Here is a 22,511-nt window from a genome sequence, read left to right as displayed (position 1 = left end):
TGTTACATAGAGTATTTCAAATTGTATAAGTCAGTTGCAGATTGTACATCATAGTGGTGTTGGTAGCTAGCAGTGCAGATATCTAGACTCTAATATGTTGTTTTTCCTACTGTTCCTTGGGCTTCTTAGATCTGCTTAAAAGGGGCAAGCCCTCTTAACTTTATATATTTCCAAGTTCATGCAACCCTCTGGATTAAAAAGGGGGGGGTCTCTGATTGTCACTCATTCTTCTTGTTTTAGTCTCTCACAGAGGGGATGCTGCTGTTGGGTTGCGTGAAAGAATCTAATCAGTTTGAGCTGGTGGTCAGCTTGCCAAATGGGCTCACTGGATTTGTACAAGCGACCCGCATATGTGATGCCTATAACAAAATGCTGACTGAGCAGGTGGCCACAGATGAGCACTTAGAGGTAAGAGACAATCTGGGCTGATGGTGAACTCTTCACGTACCTACCAGCCAACAGTTTCTTCTGTTCGTAGGCCAGCCCAAGTCCATTCTTTTCCTGTTCTACCCCATAAGGAGAACAGAGAGAGTCTGCTCTCTTAACATGGAGAGTCAATAGGACATGTTTCTTTGTTTGCTACTGCTGCTATTGTTATTGTTTTGGGATTAATAGGCTGCTTTACCTGCGTAAAATGAGTCCGTAGCTACTAACAGAATAAAAATAAGTAAAAACTACAAAATTATAAACATTAAAATACATTAAAATAAAACATAAAAACATTAAAATAAGTAAAAACAACTACAAAATTATAAACATTAAAATACACAGTGAATTAAGACAGCAGCATTTGAACCGTAGTCCAACCCACAAAACAATACTCTATAAAGTCTTGTGAAATGAAAACATTTTCAGTGGTAACATAACAGTGGAGTGGTGGGGCCTTGCTGTAGCTCTTTCAAGGTAACATTACCGACTTGTGAGGTTGCCACTGAAAAGATCCTATCTCTCATTCCCAACTTGATAATCCCCAACTTGCAAACGACCGCATCTGTGGTTATGCACAGGTGCAGGCTGTCTCATCATATGCTTTTTGCTCAGGTGCAACAGCACTGTTCCAGCTTATGTCCATTCTGATTTCTAGAGAAACTTCTGGAATGGAACCAAGAAACATGTTGGGGGCATGCTGTATTTTCCATAGATTTTTAGCCTGCCTTTCTGCCCACAAAAGAACCTTTAAGGTCCTTGCATCGTATGGAAAGATCACAATAAAGTAGTAATAAACAATAAATAAACAAAGCAATAAAACATAAATCAGTGCTGCTGCAGGCGACCAAATATGCCTTGAAGAATGCTGATGACAGAGGGGTTTGTGATTCAGCCATTCAGCTATGCAAATCTTTTCTGTGTAAAATGGGAGCAAGGTGATAAGATAAGTTGTTTCAGTTCAACCTCAGTATGACAGTTGACATATTCGGACTTGGTTATTCTGTATATTGCTGAGGGCAGAACATGTTAGTCTATTTTTTTGTAGCCAATGATTAGGTATCACTACTGATGTTTGGATATCTTGTTTAAGGGGCTAAACGTAAAGTATCTTTTGCAGGATTTGAACCCTCTTTCAGACCTGTTCTTGCCAGGGATGCTGCTCAGATGTGCTGTGGTTAGTGTGGAGAGAACTGCTGCAGGATATCAAAGTATACAGCTAACGATTAATCCCAAAGATGTCAACAAGGCTTTGAACACTGCATCTCTGAGACAAGGAATGGTAGGAGACATGGATTTGAAAGATACTGTGCCATAGCATTTGAGGAGGGAGCAGGAACAATGAGCAATATGATGACCGAATACATTTTAAGGTGTCTAAATGTGCCCTTCTTCTCCAAACAGCTGCTCTCTGGATGCATTTCCAGTGTAGAAGATCATGGTTACCTCATTGACATAGGCATCCAGGCAGCAAAAGCATTTCTTCCTCGTCAGAAAGCCCAGAGTTATCTCCAGTCAACCAACAAAGGTATAACTGTGCTTAGCAGTTATGTTGGGTGCAAAGCTGAAAATAGTGGTTTGAGAAGCCATAGTACCTTAGATGTGTAAGTTAACTAAAGCAGAATTTCATTCCTCAGCGTGTTTCTGGGTGGATATATTTATTTTTGGCATTTAACTCCAGTGCAGATAATTGTAAAATAATTTAGCTCATCAGTTTTGTTGCCCAACATGCCTTGTTTTGGAAGTTTTTAAACATGCTTACACAAGCGTTTTTACATGATGAATGTGTAGAACCAGTAACATCATTTAAGAAATAGAACGTGTAAGAAAAATGCAGTCCTAATGACAAGAATGGGATGGAAAGATTTGTGGATGAGAAATAATTTTTGTGTATGCTGTATTTGTAGGGACTGAGCTGAAGATAGGCCAATACCTGAATTGTCTTATTGATGATGTCAAGAACAGTGGGAGGATAATCCGCATGTCCATCAATCAGTCTGAGGTTGCTGCAGCCGTTGCAACAGAGGAACAAAACTGGGAACTTAGCAACTTGATACCTGGGCTGGTGGTGAAAGCCCAGGTTCAGGAGGTAAACCTTTTGCTATTACAGTATTGTTGTGATAAGTCAACCTTCTCTGTGCATGCTTTTAGGGCTAGCTTGCAGTGGAATTCCATAATCCAACAGTGCTGGATCTATTTAGTGAAGAGTCTGAATAATGAGTGAACACCTGCTTTTCTAGCTTCTTGGCTTATGTGTCTAAGCGGATTGCATTTGAGAGTACAGTGGGATCCTGGTGCTTGTGGGTCCAGCACCCGTGGATTTGACTCACAGCAGATGTCAGCAGATACTGGGGTCTAGTTTTCAATCCCTTTAAACACAAAAAAGTGCCAAAATCAGGTTTCCTACCTTTTCATGGCCAAACTGTGCCATTTCCAAGCCTCTACTATTTTTAGCTCTGAAAGACCCACTTCTCGGTCTCACGAAAGCATACCTTGTGCAAGTCTTTTACTATTTGAGAGGTACTGATACTTAGGACTCACCAGTGAAAGCTGGTGTAGTGCAGTAACTTAGAAACTGAGTGACTCATCAAGACTTCCCCAGTTTGAATTTCACATTTGCCATGAACTCACTTTGTGGCCTTAAGCAAACCACTCCCTCTTAACTTTAGCTGCAATTATAGGGATAATATTTACTTATATAGAGTTGCTGTCAAGACTGCATTAAGATAATCTGCATGAAATGCTTTGCATGCTCAGAAAGTACTATACAAACGCTAATTATTTACTAACAATTCTAGGTACATTTAATCAGAAGTGAGAAGTTCACATGCACGCATATATCATTTGATTACTTCCTGAAGAGAAGCAGCAAGAATGAAATAGTTCAGATGTGACACCAAATCATAGTTTGAGTGGCTGTAAAACTGTGATCTGAAACCATGATTTGCTTGCTACAGTTTGGGCTAACTGTGGTTTGGTGTTATATCTGAACCAGAAAATCAAACCTTGAAAGTGACTGTGGCGTAGCATTCAAGAATTCTCAGAGAAGGTGAAAAAAATGCACTCTCTTTCTGATTGACATAGAGCACTTTCCACCAGGATGTTCTTGTCTGCAAGCCTTCTCAAAATAAATTGGAATGGAGCACTGTCTTGCTTACACAAAGCTCCTCTTCATTTTGATGGGCCTTGCACATGATAACTTCTCAGGTGACTGTGGGTCAGATTTTTTTGTTCTTCCCTCTCACTCCGTCCATCCTCTCCCCTCTGTGAAATCAAGCTGAATCTGCTGCCTTCATCAAGCAGGCAAAGGTCATTCTCGTTTAGAAACCAAAAGCTTGTTTTGGGGATTGATTTAACATAGTTCTTAGCACTTTGTAGCTCCAGTTCTGCAGTGCCTTAAGGTCCATTCTTTTCAGTAGTGGATGTGGACAGCTGGCAATTAGCGATCACATGAATTACTAATTTTGACTATCCTGACTCAATAACATGATAGCTGCAAAAGGCAGTCTAGGATGCTGGCGGCAGCAGCAAGAGCATGTCATTGAATTCCACAGACTCACTTCTTCATGTTCTGGCTTTATTTACATCTATTGGGAAAGCAATTCTATGGGATGCAAAACTAAGCAGAATTTTATTTCCTATGTTTCTAGGTGACATCCTTGGGAATTTCCCTGACTTTTCTCTCTTCCTTTACTGGAACTGTGGACTTCATGCACCTGGGTTCTGCAAAAGCAAGGAACTTATCACCCAATCAAACGGTAAGTAAGGCACAGTGAGTCTTGAATTGTGTAAGGTTTTACTGTGGGCTACTATAAAATGGATGAGTTCTAAATATTTCTAAACTCTTCCCTATATTCATGGGGGCTAGAATTTTGTTTTCTTGAATATATTCTCAGAGCCGCACTTCCTTGATCTGTCCTGCAACTTACTAGGAAACTTTTTTCTTCTTTCTTAAAAAAAAAAAAAAGACAAACATAAAAAAAAACAAAAAACCTTGTTCTCTCTTGTACTTCTCCTTCAAGGTGAAAGCCTGTATTCTCTTTATCAAACCCACCTCCAAGGCAGTACGCCTCTCTCTGCGTCCAGTTTTTCTTCGGCCTGGTACCCAGCTTAGTCAACTCTCCAGTGATCGGATTGGCATGGTAGTGGAAGACTTAGAAGTGATGGCCTTCCACAAAAAAGCCGGTGTCACTTTCAGGCTGGATGATGGCACTGTAGCCTTTGCACATGTAAGTAACTTGATGCGGATTCCTCCATGTAGCTCTCTCTGCATGTTCTATGCAGAATCTTTGCTACCTAGACAAGTACATGCTTGGGTCAAAGGATGTGTTCTGTGATAGTGTGAACTCTTCCACTTGGGGAGGGGGTTTGCCTCTCATATGTTGTAAAGTGCCATGTACATGGATGGTTTCATCCAAAATAAATATGTACTGGGTTATGCAGGATCCAGAAAATTTGTGACTGTTAACCTAGGTAAATTTTTCTAGTTTCCTCTGTAGTGTGATGGCACTGTGGTTATATAGCAGCAGTGCAGGTGGGAACTCCTCCATTAGTACATGGTGTCATGCTGTAATGCATATTAGTCGGTAGAATGTGGTCATCAAGCAGACTCCTTGGGCTCATGGTACTATTTTTCATAGTACAGCAATGCTGATAGTAAGCTAGAAAATGATCTGGAACCTAATTCTTGTAAAAATGTTTTTTTTTTAATTTTATAGGTGAAACATCTTTCAGATTCTCCCAAATCTTTCAAGCCTGAGGCATTTCAACCTGGACGCAAGCATAAATGCCGCATCATTGACTACAGTCTTATGGATGATCTGATATTATTGTCTCTCAAGCAGTAAGTTCCCTGTCTCACTCTGTAACACCTTTTACAAGCCAGTGTCTTAAGTTACTGTGTATACTTATACTTCAAACACACACTTATTTTATAAATTCCACTTAGAAGCTGAAACTTGTTAGATAATTGACATGTTTCAGTGCTCACTGAAATCTGCTTAAATCCCACAGATTTCAAAAGGCAAATTCAGCTGCAATGAATTGTACCTACTGATTTTTCATATCAGTTCTACAGGTGACTTACTGTTCCTCTCATAGCTGAACTAGAAAATTTTGCCTTCAAATTATTTTTGCCATGTAAACTACAAAGGAAGCTGTTGAGCTCCATTTCAGTTCAAGAACCTCACTCACTGTCCCCTCAAATTAATCATGAATTTATTACAGATTGTTGAAAGAGATTTGGCAGCATGGATGTACCTGAATACAAGGTTCTATCTCTCTCTTTAGTCTTGTATCATTTTCTGGTCATCTTAGGGTGCAATCCTAACCCACTTTCCAGCACCGACATAAGGGCAATGCAGCTCCGAAGTAAGTAAGAGAACAAACATTCTCTGACTCTGAGGAAGCCTCCATGAGTGCTGCCTAACTGCAGGATGCAGCACACATCCCATTGGCACAGCTATGCCAGTGCTGGAAAGTGGGTTAGGATTTGGGCCTTAGTATAATAAGATAACAACAGCAGTCCATACTTCTACAACAACCCAATGTACCATGAAAGTATGAAAATGTCGACCCAATGTGTGACGGCAGAGAAGAAGGCCAGTTCTATGCTTGGGATCATTAGAAAAGGTATTGAGAACAAAACAGCTAATATTATAATGCTGTTGTACAAATCGATGGTAAGGCCACACCTGAAGTATTGTGTCCAGTTCTGGTCGCCGCATCTCAAAAAAGACATAGTGGAAATGGAAAAGGTGCAAAAGAGAGCGACTAAGTTGATTACTGGGCTGGGGCACCTTCCTTATGAGCAAAGGCTACGGTGTTTGCACCTCTTCAGCTTAGAAAAGAGGTGCCTGAGGGGGGACATGATTGAGACATACAAAATTATGCAGGGGATGGACAGAGTGGATAGAGAGATGCTCTTTACACTCTCACATAACACCAGAACCAGGGGACATCCACTAAAATTGAGCGTTGGGAGGGTTAAGACAGACAAAAGAAAATATTTCTTTACTCAGCGCGTGGTTGGTCTGTGGAACTCCTTGCCACAGGATGTGGTGATGGCGTCTGGCCTGGACGCCTTTAAAAGGGGATTGGACAAGTTTCTGGAGGAAAAATCCATTATGGGTTACAAGCCATGATGTGTATGTGCAACCTTATGTGCAATCAGAATGCCAGATGCAAGGGAGGGCACCAGGATGAGGTCTCTTGTTATCTGGTGTGCTCCCTGGGGCATTTGGTGAGATACAGGAAGCTGGACTAGATGGGCCTATGGCCTGATCCAATGGGGCTGTTCTTATGTTCTTATGTACTCAATGCTTCAGAGCCATGAAGCTTGCTGGAAGTTGGGGCAATCACACTTGGCCTAACCTACTTCACAAAATTTTTATGAGGATAAAAATGAGAAAGTTCACAGCAAGGCAGGTGAGAACCCTGTGTACTGCCCTAATGAAAATGTAATAACTCTATGTACAGAGAGCTAGTTGATGATAGCATGAGAACATTCTTCATGCTATGTAGTAATTTCCTGCTTTGGGAGGCAAAAGAAGTTTTTTTTTCCCCCCATCACATCTTCTTGTGTTACATGATTCAGATCAATCTTTTTCTCTTTTTAAATGTGTTTAGGCGTACTCTTGATGCTCCATTTTTGCGATATCATGATATTCATACAGGACAAGTGGTAATGGTAAGTTCAAGGGAGAAAAAAAACTGTCGCTCACTGCAAATCAACTGTATTTACAGTCCTTAGTCACCTGTTTTTGTACAGAACAAATCTGAGATAAGGGTTTTGCCCAGTTTTGTTCAAAATGTATTTTTGAGGTCCTCTGTATAATAAGTTCTTGCTTGCTTATATGTTGGATGGTTCTTTAGCCTAACCGCCTGGGACCTCAGCAGAACACTGCTGTTAATTTCAGTGGATCCTAATGGTAGCCATTTCACCAGTTGTTTAGAGATCAGTGGTTTCCAGAAGGTGAATCCATTGTATTGAAGTCTTCAAATTAGTATATGTGCTGCATTAGTTGTAGTCTCCAACCCCCTTGGTTTATAGCATTGTTTCCTGATATATTGTCTTTATTTGGGTCTGTAGGGCACAGTTTCAACTCTGAAGCCCTTTGGCATGCTAGTAAAGGTGACTGAACACATCAAGGGCCTGGTGCCTCGGCTGCATCTGGCAGATGTTTTTCTAAAGCAACCAGAAAAGAAATACAAAGAAGGTTCTACTGTCAAATGCCGGGTAAGTTATCCCTATAAGGAAGCTTGGCTAGTTCTAGCAACAGTAAGGAAGGACTTGGGTTACTCGGGCATTAAGTGCTTTCAAAACCAAAAATGTGACTGAAATGCTGGGTTGGAGGCATAAAACCCAGGTTTAAATCATTTCTGTCATGATGCTCACTGGCTAGCTTTAGGCTAGACACTTGTCCCTTAGCCTAACCTACTCACAGAGGTGCTGAGAAACTAAGAGGAGAGATCCCCATATATGCTGCCATGAACTCCCAAATTAGAATTGTCTACAATCAATGGGTCAGACCTTGGAAAGACGTCGGTCAGACCATCAGGGAAAGACATTTGTGCCTGCTTGTGAATTTCCCAGAAGTGCACAGTTGGCCGCTGTTGAAAATAGGATGTTGAGCTAAATAGACTCGTGGTGGTCTAACCTAGCAGGTGGTTCTTATGATGTTATGGACACAAATGTGATAATGGACCATTAGTTGAAATGACTTCTCGGTTCTTTTTGTCACCTCCAGAAAATTAAAGTGAATGAAACTTACTATTATTATTAACAGTATTTATATACTGCTTTTCAACAAAAAGTTCACAAAGCAGTTTACAGAGAAAATCAACTTATAAATGTGTTTGACACAGAGATAGTGAGAGAGAAGTTTTTTTTCCTCTCACCATTCTGGATCCAGGGATGCAGGACTAAATGGACCTTTGGCCTTATCCAGCAGAGCTTTTCTTATGGTGCTCTCAAAAGACTGTTGTGCAGTAGTTTTCTATAATGCAAAGTTTTCATTTTCATTGTATTCAGAGGGTGGTTAATTAGCCTAACTAGCTTTGTCTTCCCTCCAGCAGGCTTAATTTTTCTAAATCAATGAGTCATTCCAGCTCCATTTTGACTAATCTCAATTCTATACAAAAATAAACGGGCTTCGAGTTTCTCTGATCTTGGTTTAGGGAACCATTTGCTAGTCTGCATACCTTATTCCAGTTTCTTTTTGTCCCAGGTGCTTATTTCCAATCCCGAAGCAAGGAAACTCCTTCTGACTCTTAAGAAGACACTTGTTGGTTCCCCACTCCCTATTCTTGCCAGTTATGAAGATGCAAAGCCAGGCCTCATCACTCATGGCTTTGTTGTGTGTGCTAGGGAGTTTGGCTGCATTGTAAAGTTCTACAATGATGTCAAAGGCTTGGTTCCCAAGAATGATCCTGGTATGGCACCCATGACTGATCCTCAAGAGGCCTTTTGTGAAGGTCAGGTAAGTGTTGGGTAAAAATAAAAAGTTTCCCTTATTTGTATTGACAAGTGCAGATATGCAACAAAATATACTGCAGTGTATCCCTAACAGAAGTGCTTCTATTCAGGGTTCCATCCAGCAACTGGAGAAGGAGACTTTGGAGCTGTTTGAAACTTATAGGAGGAAGGAGGAAAAGGGACACCTTATTCTTTCCCTCTTGAAACCTGCTGTGCTGCGTAGCACCAAAGGGCTTGGGTTCAGGGCTGACTGCAGAGGGCAGAAGCCTCAGGAAAGTAGTAAAGGGAAAAGCCACTTTTTTTATTTCCTGAAACCTCCTTGTGATGTTCAGGGATGGTTTAAAAAATATAAAAAAAACTTGTTGCATGTATTCCCACAGTTAAAATAAGCCAGCGGTTCCCAGTCTCCTTGGTACTGCAACCTTGCTCCATGGTAGGTCCTAATGCAGAAATGACTTACCCAGGAGTGTGGGGAGGTTCTTCTGGGTTGCACCAGGCTGGCTATATACTGTACTGGCTTCTGCAGGCTTCAGAATGGGCCACAGAAGCCTCGGAAAGCCACTTCCAATTTTTGGGAGTGCACTGGAAGTGGCTTTCCAAAAACCAGAATTGGCTTTCTGAGGCTTCTGCAGGCTATTCTGATGCTATTCCAACCTGGTTCAACCCAGAAGAGGCCTCTGCACCTTCCTGGTGAGTAATTCAGCTTCCATAATGGCTCTGATTGGGGCCAAACCAGAGCAAGAGCAGGTGGGAGGGTCTGGGTTGTGACCCACTGCACTTGAGCTTGCAACTCACAGTTTGGGAAATGCTATGGTAAACAATTACAGGTTTCTGTCTACCAATTCCTCCCCTCCTCCCAATTTTTTCTTCTTCTTGAGCTGACATTCACCTGTTTTTAGCATTCTGTAACTTCGGGAGATCAGTGAACTTGCCTAGTCCTTGTCTGGCTTTTAAAAAAATGTGCAGTTTAATTTTTCTGCATCCTGGGGAGTCTCCCAAGTATGCAGAATAACTGTCTTGTGTAACGGTAGCCCTGTTTTGCTGCCTAGGCATGGGGGCACCAAAACGGATATTAGAAGGGTTGACAACAACGATAAAAGAACTTTACAGGTTCATTTCACTTTGATAATGTGCATACAATTATTAGTCTTAGAAAATTGTGCACAATGCCCATCTTAATATAGGAGTCTCAGGTCCCTGGTATGCCTAGGTATTAAAATTTAGGAAGTTTCGTTTTTGTAGCCATTCATTTTAAGGAATATTTCAAATTTCTAGGGGAAAAATGACTTAAATGAAAGATAATATAGGTAAAATAAAAAGTTACGACAAATATTAATACAGAGACCTTAATCCAGGGGTGTCCAAACTTTTTGGCAAGAGGGCCATATCATCTCTCTGACACTGTGTTGGGAGCCAGGAAAAAAAGAATTAATTTCCAATTAAAGTTTAAATAAATTTACATAAAATGAATATATTAGAGATGGAACTTTTATGAATGAAGGTCTCACAATAGCTCAATGTCTATAAAAGACCTTGTGCAAATCAAGCCCAGCCTTTCCTTTGCTCCCGCTGCTGCTTCACAGACATGAAACAGCAAGAGGCGGAGACAGCCCTTGGCCAACAGCTTGTGTGAAGGAGGATTTAGGGACAGATGGGATACCAAGAGGGCAAGGTGAGAGGCAAAATAGGCCAATGCTAAGGAAATCATAGCAACTTTTTATGTCTTCAGTATATTTAGCACGTGCAGAAGGACCTGACTGCGAGTGTCAAGGTATGCAATGTTATAAGACTATTTCTATTCTTCTCTTTTGCCAATCAGGTGGTCAAAGTGATTGTCTTAAAATGTGAACCTCAGCAGGAGAGATTGCTGCTGTCATTCAAGCTGACAGATAATGTTTTTGCTGAGAATAGTACAGGAAAAGAGATTTCAAAGAAACGAGAAGTGACATATAAAACCGGACAGGTAACTTTACTCTGAAAGATTTTCCTTTCTTGGGAATGTTGACATCCCACTGATGGTGCTAGGGGCTTTTAATGTCCTTTATCAAAAGGGAACAGAAAAACAGCTTAGTGCGTCCTTCCTAATAATTGCAGTGCTGGCCTAATTCTGCATGCATACCCCATTTTTTTTAAATATGTGATGTGACATTGGATACAGCTCACCTTGATGCATGTTTAATATATCAGACATCGATTCAGATACTTTAAGAAGAAAAGATGTTACTGAATCCTCAAAAATAGTACTATATCCAAATATGGAACAGTTCTATTTGGTTTATATAATCTTTGGGGCTATATATATTTCTCTCTCTAAATAATTTATCTTGGACTTTAGTTTCTGTTGTTGAGATTATTGCATTTTTTCTTTTAAGCCACTTCTCTGATTTAAGTGTCTTCACTGTGATCCTGGTAATTTTGCATTGTGGGGGGTGGTTTTCTGAATGTGTTTAAAATGTCTCCTGTTCTTTGGCTTGTGTTCAGGTTGTTGATGTGAAAATTCTGAAGAAGAAGGAAGATGGCCTAGAGGTTGCAATCCTACCAGACAATATTGCTGCCTACCTTCCCATGATGCATCTCTCCGATTATGTTTCGCACTGCAAATTGTGGTGGCACTGGCTCAAAGAAAATGATGTTCTTCACAAGGTGATGTGCCTCAGTGACAAGGGAAGCAACATTGTATCTTTTGGAATTCCTTCTTGGCTTTTGGTTAAGCCCCTTGTCTCTTTATTTTTAGCTTGTGCAGCAGTGTTTGCTTGCTGTAGCTCGCTTTGACAGACAATGTTTTGATAGCCTTTAGTATCTACGCTGTATGGCCATAGTTCAGTTTTTTGGGGGGTGGTGATGATGGTATTAATTTACTTGCTGTCTTAATTTATTTTTTAAAAGTAGCTGTCTTTTGTCTTTTTAAGACCCTGGGAACTTTGTTGCTTACAGTGTGTGTATGCAGGACCTAAGTTAAAAGCTAACAATAGCTGCTTCTCTCTTTATCTGACCCTGAAAACAGCCCTTATAGTGGAAATCCGGATAATTATTACATTACATTACTTTACTTTATTAATTTAAATGGGCAAAATTCTAACTTGTTGCAAAGCCATTCCAAGTTCATTCAGAAATCACCCAAAATGCCTACTCGTATAAGGAAAATGTGTGGCATGATAAAGTAGAATAAATAATAAATAAAAACGTTATACAGTATAAATAAAGCAATGATGTTAGATGGAGAGGGTAGGAAAGCAGGTGATTGTAGTGAGGGATACTGCTGAATGCTGATGACTGATGGAGAATGTGAATTCCTCATTCCCTGTAACCTTTGCTACCTGCAGCAATATCGGAATCCCTGCACAGCTGAAAAAATGTTGCTGCGCACTCAGGCTTGGATAGGCTGAGTCCTATAGGTGGTGGTGCCTCTCTCTCACAGTACTCAGTCGGCTTCTCTTGGGAGAGCAAAGGAAAAAAAGCTGGAGTGCCAAGAGGTAGTGTGTTCTGGAGTGCTGCTAGTATAGTATGTTCTAAGTGTGCTGCTAAGTCTGCACACTTGGGGGCAAAATTAGAGGAATCACTGCAGCTCACTGCATCACTCAGCTGCTTAAGTAGTTTCATTCAAACTGAAAGAGCATTCAGATGCCTCGTGCTGTTATTTCTCATATTTGCAAGTAGAAGGCACTATTGCTTTGCCTAAGTTTTTGTTTTGGACCTTGTAGTTAATATCTCTGAATAACGAAGCGCAGTCTTAATATGCACAATACAGACACCTGAAAATCCATTTAGAGAAGGTATGGAGAGTGGGGGAAGAAGATTGTATAGTGAAGGTGCTTTTGTGTGCTAACATCTAACCTGCCTGCTTTGATAGGGCTTGGTGGCCAGCTTGTGGCTACCAAGTACAAGAGACTTCCAGATCTGCCCTCTTCCCTGTTCTCTTCCTTGACGCTTTATTTAGATCCTGACCAGGAAGCCAGCAGTGATTTCAGCAACTCAGGAGGAACAAATGAAGTGCATGGAGCCTGGGCTGCTGCTGACTGGTTTTGTGAGAAACGTCATGACCTATGGAGTATTTGTGGAGTTTCCTTGTGGCTTGACAGGGTTGGCTCCCAAGTCGGTAAGGCTGGTTATGCTGTCCCTACTAAAAACTGGTTTATTCACAGATATTGAAAGAGAGGCATTTAAGTAAAAACTCTTCCTCATTCTGGCACTGCCCCATTCTTCAGAGCTAAACGCTCTTGTTGGGACAAGCTTTATGATGACATTTGGGGGTGCTGGACAACACAAAATTTGACATTCTTGCCCACAAGTGTACTTTGTGAAGTTATAGTCGTTTTTTTGAATTCTGTAATAAACCCCTTAAAATGTGGCAGTCAAACTGGGGTCAGCCAGTGTAGTGCAATGGCTGAGGTGATTGAGCTGCAAAGTAAAGATGTCCTCAGTTCTCACCTATACCATGAGCTCTCATGAGGCAAACCACTCTTTCTTAGCTTCAGCTCCCCAGCTGTGATACAGGGATAATAAGACTTGTCTTGCGGAGTTGTTGTAAAGCCAACATCAAGATATTATATGTTAAATATTTTGCACTCTTTCAAAGTGCTATTCAAATGTTTGTGGTGGTTGTTAGGGCTGTGTGAGTCAGAGCAAAAGTATCAATATTTCTCTTCAAAAAAGTTGCAACCTTTTGGAGATAAGAAATTAACCAAGGGAGAACTTGTCACCTCTTCCTGCTTCATTCTGATGTTTGCTGTAAACATTTGTTTGGAATGCATTGCTTTCCTCCTGCACAGTTCGAGGTTGAGGATTCACTATGAAGAATAATATTGAGTAACTCTGTGTCTAATCACTATAGGCAATGAGTGACAAGTTTGTGACAGACACCAAGGACCACTTTATGATAGGCCAGACGGTGGTTGCCAAGGTGACCAGCATTGATGAGGAGAAGCAGCGTATCCTTCTCTCCTTGAAGCTATCTGACTGCGCTTCTGGAGATCCTGTTTCCGAGAGCTTCTCTTTGCTCCATCAGTACTTTCAGGAACTTCAGGAGATTAAGAACATCATGTGCAAAAGAGGTAAAAGATGATAAGAGCAAGAACTTCTCAAAACCTCAGACTGGCCATGTGAATTTATGCATTTGTGAAATGTTGTCTCAGGGCACAAGCTTTGAGCGCCTAAGTCAGAAGATTTATTTTCTCTTAAGTCAGAAGGCCCAGAAACTTTTTTTAAATATTTTAAAGAAAACAGATCCCTGGGATTCTGTCTTGATTAAAACACCTAGTCATTCAAGTTGACTTTCTGCTATATTCAAACGCTGGATGGATTTGTTTAACTAAACTGAAAGACTTTTCTTTGACTAGCAGCTTGTTTGTAAGTTAGTGTGGCTGATTTTGTTGTGAGTTGAGGCAACCAAAACTAAAAGATTTCATTGCTTCCCACTTCTCATCTTGCTGTGTCTTTTTAAGTGAAGGTGCTTCAGTTGGCTGTTTCAAAGTGAGAGAGCCCACGAATGCTAAGGAGGTTTAATCCTTCTTTAAAGATGAAGATGCAACTTACTCAGAATCTTAATGGAGAAGACATTATGCAAATTAGATTTAACTTTGTTTCTCCACATCTTCAGATGATTCTACTGTGACTGAGAAACTCTGTGAACTAAAACTTGGGCAAAAGCTGGAACTTGTGGTTCATGAAGTCGAGGCAGATGGTTCAGCCTTGTTCAGTGGCACCTGTGTTTCTGGGTTGACTGTAATGGCCAGTCACACTCATCTTGGAGGTAGGATGTCATGTTGTCATTTTTTTTCTTGTTCCTGTTACTCTGATCTCCTGTATTTGTATGTCAAGAATAAAATGGTTCATTGGGTACAAAGTGCTGCATCTTTCTCAATAGACAATGCAGAGAAGTGTTGGGGGATCTGGGTAAACCCTGCTTTTTCATAACTTTACTACTCACACTGCTTAATGCCGCAATCCTAGCCAACTTTCCAGCACTGACATAAGGGCAATGCAACTCCGAGGTAAGGGAACAAATGTTGCTCTACCATGAGGAAGCCTCCATGACTGCCCCCCAACTGCGGGATGCAGCACCTGCCCCACTGGCACAGCTATGCCAGTGCTGGAAAGTTGGTTTGGATTGTACCCTAAATAAGTTACCTTGGTGGGAAAATATTCTTAACTACTTTGTATTGTTCAAGGTACCAAAGCAAACGGGTGATTATCTTTCACTGTACATTTGTGTTTCAAGGCAAAAATATTGTTGTGGGTGAAAAAGCAAGAGCTGTGGTTCTCCACATGGATTCCCTGAAATCACAGGTCTATGTATCTCTTCGAGATGAACTGCTGTCCCCCAAGCCCAAGAAGGTACGATGATCCTGATTTGTTTTATTGGAGGCAGCAAAATAAATATGTTTACCTGATTAAGGAAAGAAAGATGGAGCACAGAGAAATGCATAGCTTTTTGCAGAACTGGGGATTGTAAAACAATGCATTGAAATACATAGGAACATGATATCCCTAGGGCAGTGGTTCTCACACATTTAGCACTGGGACCCACTTTTTAGAATGAGAATCTGTCACAACCCACTGGAAGTGATGTCATGACCGGATGTGGCATCATCAAGCAGAAAATTTTTTAGGAATCCTAGGCTGCAATCCTACCCACACTTACCCAGGAGTAAGTCCCATTGACTATCATTGTTAAAATAATATGCATAGTAACTTGTTAAAAGTACACATCTGTAACATTTCCACAAATGCAGTCACATACCATGGTAGTATCAAGTCTAATAAAATATTGAAATGAATGGGGACCCACCTAGTGGGTCCCAACCCACAGTTTGAGAACCACTGCCCTAGGGAATATTAAGAGTTGCATCCTGGGGCCATAAAGTGGCGTGATAACAGTTGTTCTCTTCCTGTGTCCTTTAGGGAAGGTAAAAAGATAATAGATTTATTTAAGCTGCAGCATCTTAAATTTTGTTTGGCTATTAAGAGAAATGGTCAGCTGACAGAACAAATTAAAGATCTGAGAAAATCCCAAGATTTGCCTACATGGGAACCCTAAATATTTGATGGAAATCTTGGGAGGCTTTTTTTTAACTCCTTCATAACCTTACGCAAGGTGAGGCATACAAATTAAAAATGTTGAATCCTGGGAAAAATCTTCTCAAATCTAAGAAAGTTGTGGTAGGTTCATTATTGAAGGTTTTCCAATGAGGCTGAAACATCTGTCTGGAGTGTTTTAGTTGTAGGAGTTCTGCTTGCTAGCAATGCAATACTTTCAGCACCATATATAGATAATTATCTAAAAGTCACTATTTTTCTGTTTTCCAGTTAACCAAGAACTCTCAGTTCCCAGCCATTGTGCAGCATGTAGCTACAGAACATGCAGTCGTTTCATTGGTAGGAACAGGTCAGCTGATTGCCATCCCTGTGGCCTCCCATTTCAATGACACATTCCGGTTTGATTCTGAAAAACTGAAGGTGGGACATACGGTCACAGTGGTTCTGAAAACTACCCAGGCAGGTGACCATGGCATCTTACTTGCTGTGCAAAATACAACAAAGAGAAAGGCTGTAATCAGGTCACGATGTGAGTCTGAGACCCGAAAGGAGGCATCGTTCATGGTGAAACACTCGCTGTGCTTAGGCGATGAGGTCCATGGAACTGTGAAGTCTGTCAAACCTACGCATGTCCTAGTGACAATTGATAATGATCTAACAGGTGCCATTCATGCATCCCAGATCCTCGATGATGTTCCCATAGGCACCTTTCCAACATCAAAGCTAAAAGTTGGACAGAAGGTGACTGCTCGGGTCATTGGGGGCAGAGACATCAAAACTCGCAGGTGAGGAAAACTTTCCTAGTTTAGGTATATATATTTCCCTTCTATCTGTATTTCTTTCCATTACTGTCATTCAGTGTTTATTAGCATATCATTTTCTACATCTGTGCCCAGAAGTATTTGCATACATCTATGACTGTAATTTTCAGTCATAGTTCAGATCACCAGTGGAAGCATAGTCTCCTCTCTGTTCTTACCTAATAATTTCCATACAAGAGCAGAATAAACTTGAAACATATAAGAAGCTGAAGGACCACAGTTCATTTGGGATCTGGCATTTGCATATAATTTATGTGAATGGAACATATAGCCTGGTTGGTTTTGTCTGTTTTAAATGTGCTTTCTGGAACCTGAGACATTGATAAATATCACTTTAAGGCTTGCAAGTATATCTTCTCAGTCAAAAAGAAGTGAGTGACTTAGAGGAAGAAAGATATCTGTACTGTCAACATTTCATGGTGCGTGTAATGGCGTGAATGAGGCTTAGGTGCCACTCTTTGGCTCCTCCTCTTGAGATGAGGCAAGATAGGATCTTGCATTTATAATGTAGACCTTCTCAAAATGTCAGGTTGTTATCGCATTTGAGAGAACTTAGAACTATGAGCATTTGGTTACTTGAGAAATGAGTTTTAATAATAATTTTCCTTTATCTCCTGAAAGGGTAGTTCCCAATATCTGGGACTTCCAGGGTTTGCTGCATAGAACAGTATCATGTTACACCTGGTTTGGGATAGGGAAACTTGTCTCACATTAGTCAGAGTAAAATTCTCTGGTGGCTTCTCTTTCAAGAGGCTGAATGAATAGTTCTAAGGGTATGTGCCAATTCTAAGGGTATGTGTCAGCATGTGCCATGTTGTCCTTGATAAAAATAATTGAAAACAAAAGCTGTTGAGTGTGTTTGTGTTTGTGTGTGGATTTGCATCCTGCAAAGAGTACAATATATCTTTATACCACATTGGCAGAGGAAGGATGATATGCTAACTTTTATTTTTCCAGGTGTTTGCCCATCACCCACCCCCACTTCACCCATACATGTCCTGAACTCAGTGTCCGACCAAGGTAAGGAGAAAGGCTTGCACCCATTTTCCATTCTTTGTGTGCACAATCTAGCACTTATATGTAAGGGGGGAGGTTTGCAAATTTTCCCCTTCCCTCTCCAGCCTCCTGCACCCCCCCTTCTAAATATTTGCTCCTGAGAATTGGAGGGAACATTGGGAACAGATTTTAAAGGGTTCTGGAGACCTAAGGAGGAATTGGAAAAAAATAACGTCTTCTCTGCAGCGCGAGATAGTTTGAGTAAATGGTGAAGTTTTGAATATAACCTAAGAATTCTGTACCTAGGAGAATCAACTTGGGGCCCAATCCTATCCAATCTTCCAGTGCTGGTGTAGTTGCGCCAATGGGGTGTGCACTGCATCCTGTGGTGGAGGGGCAGTCCCAGGGGCCTTCTCAAGGTATGGGAACATTTGTTCCCTCACCATGGGACTGCATTGTGGCTACACCGGAGCTGGAAAGTTGGATAGGATTGGGCCCTTATTTGAGAAAATTGTATCGGATAAATATACATTAGCCCCAGATTAATTTGCCAAACTGTAATCATTCTAGCTTCAAATGTTAAATGGCTGTTATAGAATATAGAACATGATAGGTGCTACTGAGTAATATTCCATGAAGGGAGAAGGCAAAAGCATTAAGGCCAGGAAATACTGGTTATTGGGAGAGGGCAGGGAAGTAAATCTTGAGCTGCTGGAGGTCCTTCCATATATGTAGCTATAGAGAATGTCCAAAACATGCCTGATGATTCTGTCACAATTCATCATTTCTAAAACATGCCTAGTTATTGCAGAATTATAGCATTCACAGGTTGCTGTCACATGCCACTATTTTAAACTGTGCAAATGTATATGAATATCCAGCACTTCTAATTCTTAATAAGTTACACACTTACTGTGCCTTTCTGGTTTGTGCATTGTGGCCCTTGTGTTCGATGTTGCAAGGAACTCTGTACTTTACATGAGTGGAGAAATAACATTTTGAGCAGGAGGTGGGAATAATTGTAGTGACCTCCACTGAAAAATCAAAGGCTTCTAATTTGTAACAGGACTCTAAAAAATCTAGAGAGATAACGGCTTCATCTTTTCCTTTGGTCAGTGAGCTAAATGGGAAAAGCAACACAGACCTAAGTCGTGAGGATGACAGTCTGGAAAAGGCATTGAAACCATTCAAACCTGGGCAGAAGGTGACATGCTTTGTTAAGAAGGTAAGGCTTGGAATTTCTTACTCATGCAGTAACTTTTTTTTTAAAAGAATAGTACTACTACTTTGGGTCAATTGTCATCTTGGATTCAGAGAATGAAATATTTTTGAATACAATGGAAAGGTACATGACTAGAAGCTGGGAAATGGCACTTGTTCTACAAGGTTTAAAAGTTGTTGTTTTGCTGTACCACTTTCCATACTTTCTAGGTTTTGAATTTGCAGAAGGGTGGTGAGGTTGACACTGCCATACCTGTGTGGATTTATTGGGCCTGTTATATAGGCTAACATGATCATGTGTGTACATTCTCCCCTATCCAGTTGAATACTGAAGTTCTATCCTGATTTTTATTCCTAGTACAATGCCATTAAAAAATGGTTGGAGGTGGAGATCTCCCCTAATATTAAAGGAAGAGTTCCACAGCTGCTACTTTCCCTTAACCCCAAGGTAAGTAATTGTTGAGAAATGAAGGGGCACAGGGCTCTTACAGGAGGCAGGAGGCTACACTCAAAAACATTAAACTTTGACACTATAGAGAAAGACATTACTATAATGTTTGGAAAGTATTGTCCTGGTTATGTCCACTTTTTATAAGAATCCTGAAGATATATAAAGGCATATGGACAGAGCCAGTAGCCTGCCTGGTAAGGAGTTGTTGCAGTCAGAATTGACCACACAGAAGCTTCATATATCTACCTGATTTCTTTCCCTCTGAAACGCTTAGTGCAAGTGTGTAAAATCTTGTTACAAGAGTCGTTGCAAATAGACAACGTGACTTGAAGGTTAGGCTGAATCCTAATGCACTCGGAACTTTTTCATGAAGAGCTTATACACTTGGGTAGACCTGAGGAGAGACGTTGTTCTCAAAATGTACCACTTATGCGGCAATTCATCTAATTCACATGCATAATGAACTGTGAAGGGAACCTCTACTGATGATCTTTATCTCCCATCAGATCTTGAAATATGTGGAAAAAAACTTCAAAAATGGACAGGCTTTGGCTGCAACTGTGACTGATTCTGACATCACTGAGACTAAGCTCTGTCTGTCACTGACAGGTATGATTAAGAGAAAAATCCACTGCATTAAGCACATGGAGCCCCTCAGCATTCATTGTACTATCAGTCACAGCATCATGTATGGGTCTAGTTGATTGTGTCATGTTAACAAATGGAGAAGCCTGCAATAGGTGGAAACTCCCGTACGCTGAGCACTGCCGAGCTCTTTAACAGGGTATCTCTCAGTAAAAGTGAATAGAGGAAAAAACCATTTCTATCTTTGGGGCATGTTTTCTTGAATAGGGGCTTGATTTTAAGGCGAGAGGGTAATGTCTGAGGCTAAAGGAAGTTAATGGCTAGAAAGAGATCTTGTGGCTGTTTTCTAATAGTGGTGTTGGCTTCATGGTCCTTGGGGAAAGTGATAACCAGTGCATCTACTAGTGGCTGTATGCCAGGCAAGGAGACTGTGAATGGATCCACTGTTTGCTTCCTGCTGTTGGAAATCTGGTACAGCCCTTTCCATTGTGCTAGGAAGATCGCACAATGTTGCAATTGGCACTGGAGAGAGAAACCTCTATGGGAATAACTAAGATGTTTTTGGGGTCAGGATAGAGTCAACATAGTCTTGTTACTAAGGCAATAAATGTTACCACCTGCTAGTTTCTTTTTTATTGCTGTGGCAGCTTCAGCAGGACTTAAGAAGCACTGGTTATAATGTTCCCAACACATTTTTTTTAGAATGCCTCTTAGAGAATCGTTTTCTCATCCATTCCAAAGGGGGGGGAAAGGCAGTCAGCAGGAGCCAGCCACTGGGAAAGTAGTAAGTGCTGGAAGCATTGCTAAACCCATTACTGCTAGTTGAGCCATAGCAAATAAACATTTAAAAAACAAAAAAATGCCCACGTGTCACTTGCCTGGACAGCAGGTCCAAATCACCAAGGGCGACCAGGCGAGGGGTTCATGCTGCTTTTTGTTGAACAATCTCAAGCATCCTGATGGTGTAAGCAGGTCATAAAAGAGCTTGGTGTGCAATGTCTGACTCATTCTGTTTGAATCTTCTCACCTCTGAACAGGAGTTAACTCTCTGGAGAAAGGAACCATCACACTAGGCTGTGTGAAAAAGGTGATCCCTCATGTCGGTCTGAGCATCACACTTCCCTTTGGAAAAACTGGCAAAGTCAGCCTTTTCCACCTGAGTGATTTGTATGTTGAGCAGCCACTGGAAAGCTTCAGCATTGGAAAAATGGTCAAGTAAGAATCTTTGCAGAAATAGTCTGTAGATAAGAAAATTCTCTTTAACCTCTTCTTCAGACTATCCTGGACTTATTGGAGAATGTTGCACTGCATTGCAGTTTGCAGAATGTTTCAGTGCGACCTCTCTCTTTTCAGAATCTGAAGATAGATCTTTACTATCTGCAAATCTTTTTTGTACTTAAGCTATTTTCACATCAGTTCTCTTGTATTTGTTTGAAAATATTGCAGAATAGATCTTTTTATGCCCCACAAAGTCCATGTCCAGAAACAACAATAACATACATTATGTCCTTCTTTTATATAGAGATGTGGTCTTCTTGTTTTGTACAAACATTCCATATTCTTCTTTTTATACATATAGATGCTATGTTCTTTCCATTGAAGACAATACAGTAGAAGTGTCCCTTCGGCAATCCAGGTACAGAATCCAATTGCACGCTAAATGTAGGATAATAGAAGGAAGTTCATGAAAATTTTAACTTGGCAGTCTGTTGCACAAATATTTAACAGTGGCACAGATATTCAATCTCTAGTATTTGGGATGTGGGGTGAGGGAATGTAACATTTGAGCTGAAAATGCAACTGCAAAATGTAATTGCATTGCAGTTTTTAAAAGTTGCATGTTTTTTTCCCCCCAAGTTGAACAGTTTAGGGTCTCCTGATTTGGGAGACATTCTCTATTCCAATTTTTAAGTCACAAAGTAAAGAGATCCCACTTCATTCATGGCTTCCATGTCTTTAAACACTTCTCCACTGCAATTCCAAGGTTTTGCTCTTCTTTTTTAAATTATGATTTTAAAATGGAAATGGAGATAGTCAACATTTTATAGGCTGCAAGGAATTCAACAGTAGAAGGTAGATTTTGCTAGTTACGGCATAGCTGCTGCCACCTGTTCTTTTTGCTACCTTGCTCAGATTTATGTCTCAATGTTCTCCCAAAGTTTGGATGTTCTTTGTCTGGCTACAGGAGGGCATTTTACTCCCCTATTATTATTGTAGGATAAATCCCAAGAGCCACAATAAAGTGGAAGACCCAGAAATTGCATGCCTCGATAATGTTCAGGAAGGTCAGCTTGTCAGAGGCTATGTCAAATCTGTCACGCCATCAGGTGTCTTCTTTGGGTGAGTTTTGTGTGTTGACTGTTAGAACAAGTGTCTTGTTTTAAATTATAAATAATGGCTGGAGTCCAGTGAAGTGTAATGTGTACTTCACAGATTAAACTGTGAATTGTTTTGATTCCATCTGACCCACTGGTAGTCCTATGACATTTTAACCAGCAAA

The 22,511-nt window shown here is 40.7% G+C and overlaps 1 protein-coding gene across 1 annotated transcript in view; it reads left to right on the top strand.

Moving 5' to 3' along the window:
- Window positions 1–22,511, top strand: part of PDCD11 (programmed cell death 11) — a 36,006-nt gene that overhangs the window by 4,555 nt on the left and 8,940 nt on the right. Inside the window, exons 4-27 of the mRNA XM_066619243.1 lie at window positions 241–408; window positions 1,547–1,708; window positions 1,831–1,954; window positions 2,334–2,515; window positions 4,077–4,184; window positions 4,449–4,655; window positions 5,145–5,269; window positions 7,054–7,114; window positions 7,517–7,663; window positions 8,655–8,906; window positions 10,722–10,865; window positions 11,384–11,578; window positions 12,840–12,998; window positions 13,734–13,953; window positions 14,499–14,651; window positions 15,120–15,235; window positions 16,208–16,722; window positions 17,716–17,778; window positions 18,871–18,979; window positions 19,334–19,423; window positions 19,933–20,035; window positions 21,049–21,226; window positions 21,591–21,647; window positions 22,229–22,351. Coding sequence (XP_066475340.1) covers window positions 241–408; window positions 1,547–1,708; window positions 1,831–1,954; window positions 2,334–2,515; window positions 4,077–4,184; window positions 4,449–4,655; window positions 5,145–5,269; window positions 7,054–7,114; window positions 7,517–7,663; window positions 8,655–8,906; window positions 10,722–10,865; window positions 11,384–11,578; window positions 12,840–12,998; window positions 13,734–13,953; window positions 14,499–14,651; window positions 15,120–15,235; window positions 16,208–16,722; window positions 17,716–17,778; window positions 18,871–18,979; window positions 19,334–19,423; window positions 19,933–20,035; window positions 21,049–21,226; window positions 21,591–21,647; window positions 22,229–22,351 — 3,761 coding nt within the window. The remainder of the gene's footprint in view (window positions 1–240; window positions 409–1,546; window positions 1,709–1,830; window positions 1,955–2,333; window positions 2,516–4,076; window positions 4,185–4,448; window positions 4,656–5,144; window positions 5,270–7,053; window positions 7,115–7,516; window positions 7,664–8,654; window positions 8,907–10,721; window positions 10,866–11,383; window positions 11,579–12,839; window positions 12,999–13,733; window positions 13,954–14,498; window positions 14,652–15,119; window positions 15,236–16,207; window positions 16,723–17,715; window positions 17,779–18,870; window positions 18,980–19,333; window positions 19,424–19,932; window positions 20,036–21,048; window positions 21,227–21,590; window positions 21,648–22,228; window positions 22,352–22,511) is intronic.

This window comes from Tiliqua scincoides, chromosome 3 (genome assembly GCF_035046505.1).
Source record: "Tiliqua scincoides isolate rTilSci1 chromosome 3, rTilSci1.hap2, whole genome shotgun sequence".
In the NCBI taxonomy this organism is placed as follows: Eukaryota; Metazoa; Chordata; class Lepidosauria; order Squamata; family Scincidae; genus Tiliqua; species Tiliqua scincoides.
The sequence above is the reverse complement of the archived record's forward strand: the minus strand, read 5'-3'. Positions and strand labels throughout refer to the sequence as shown.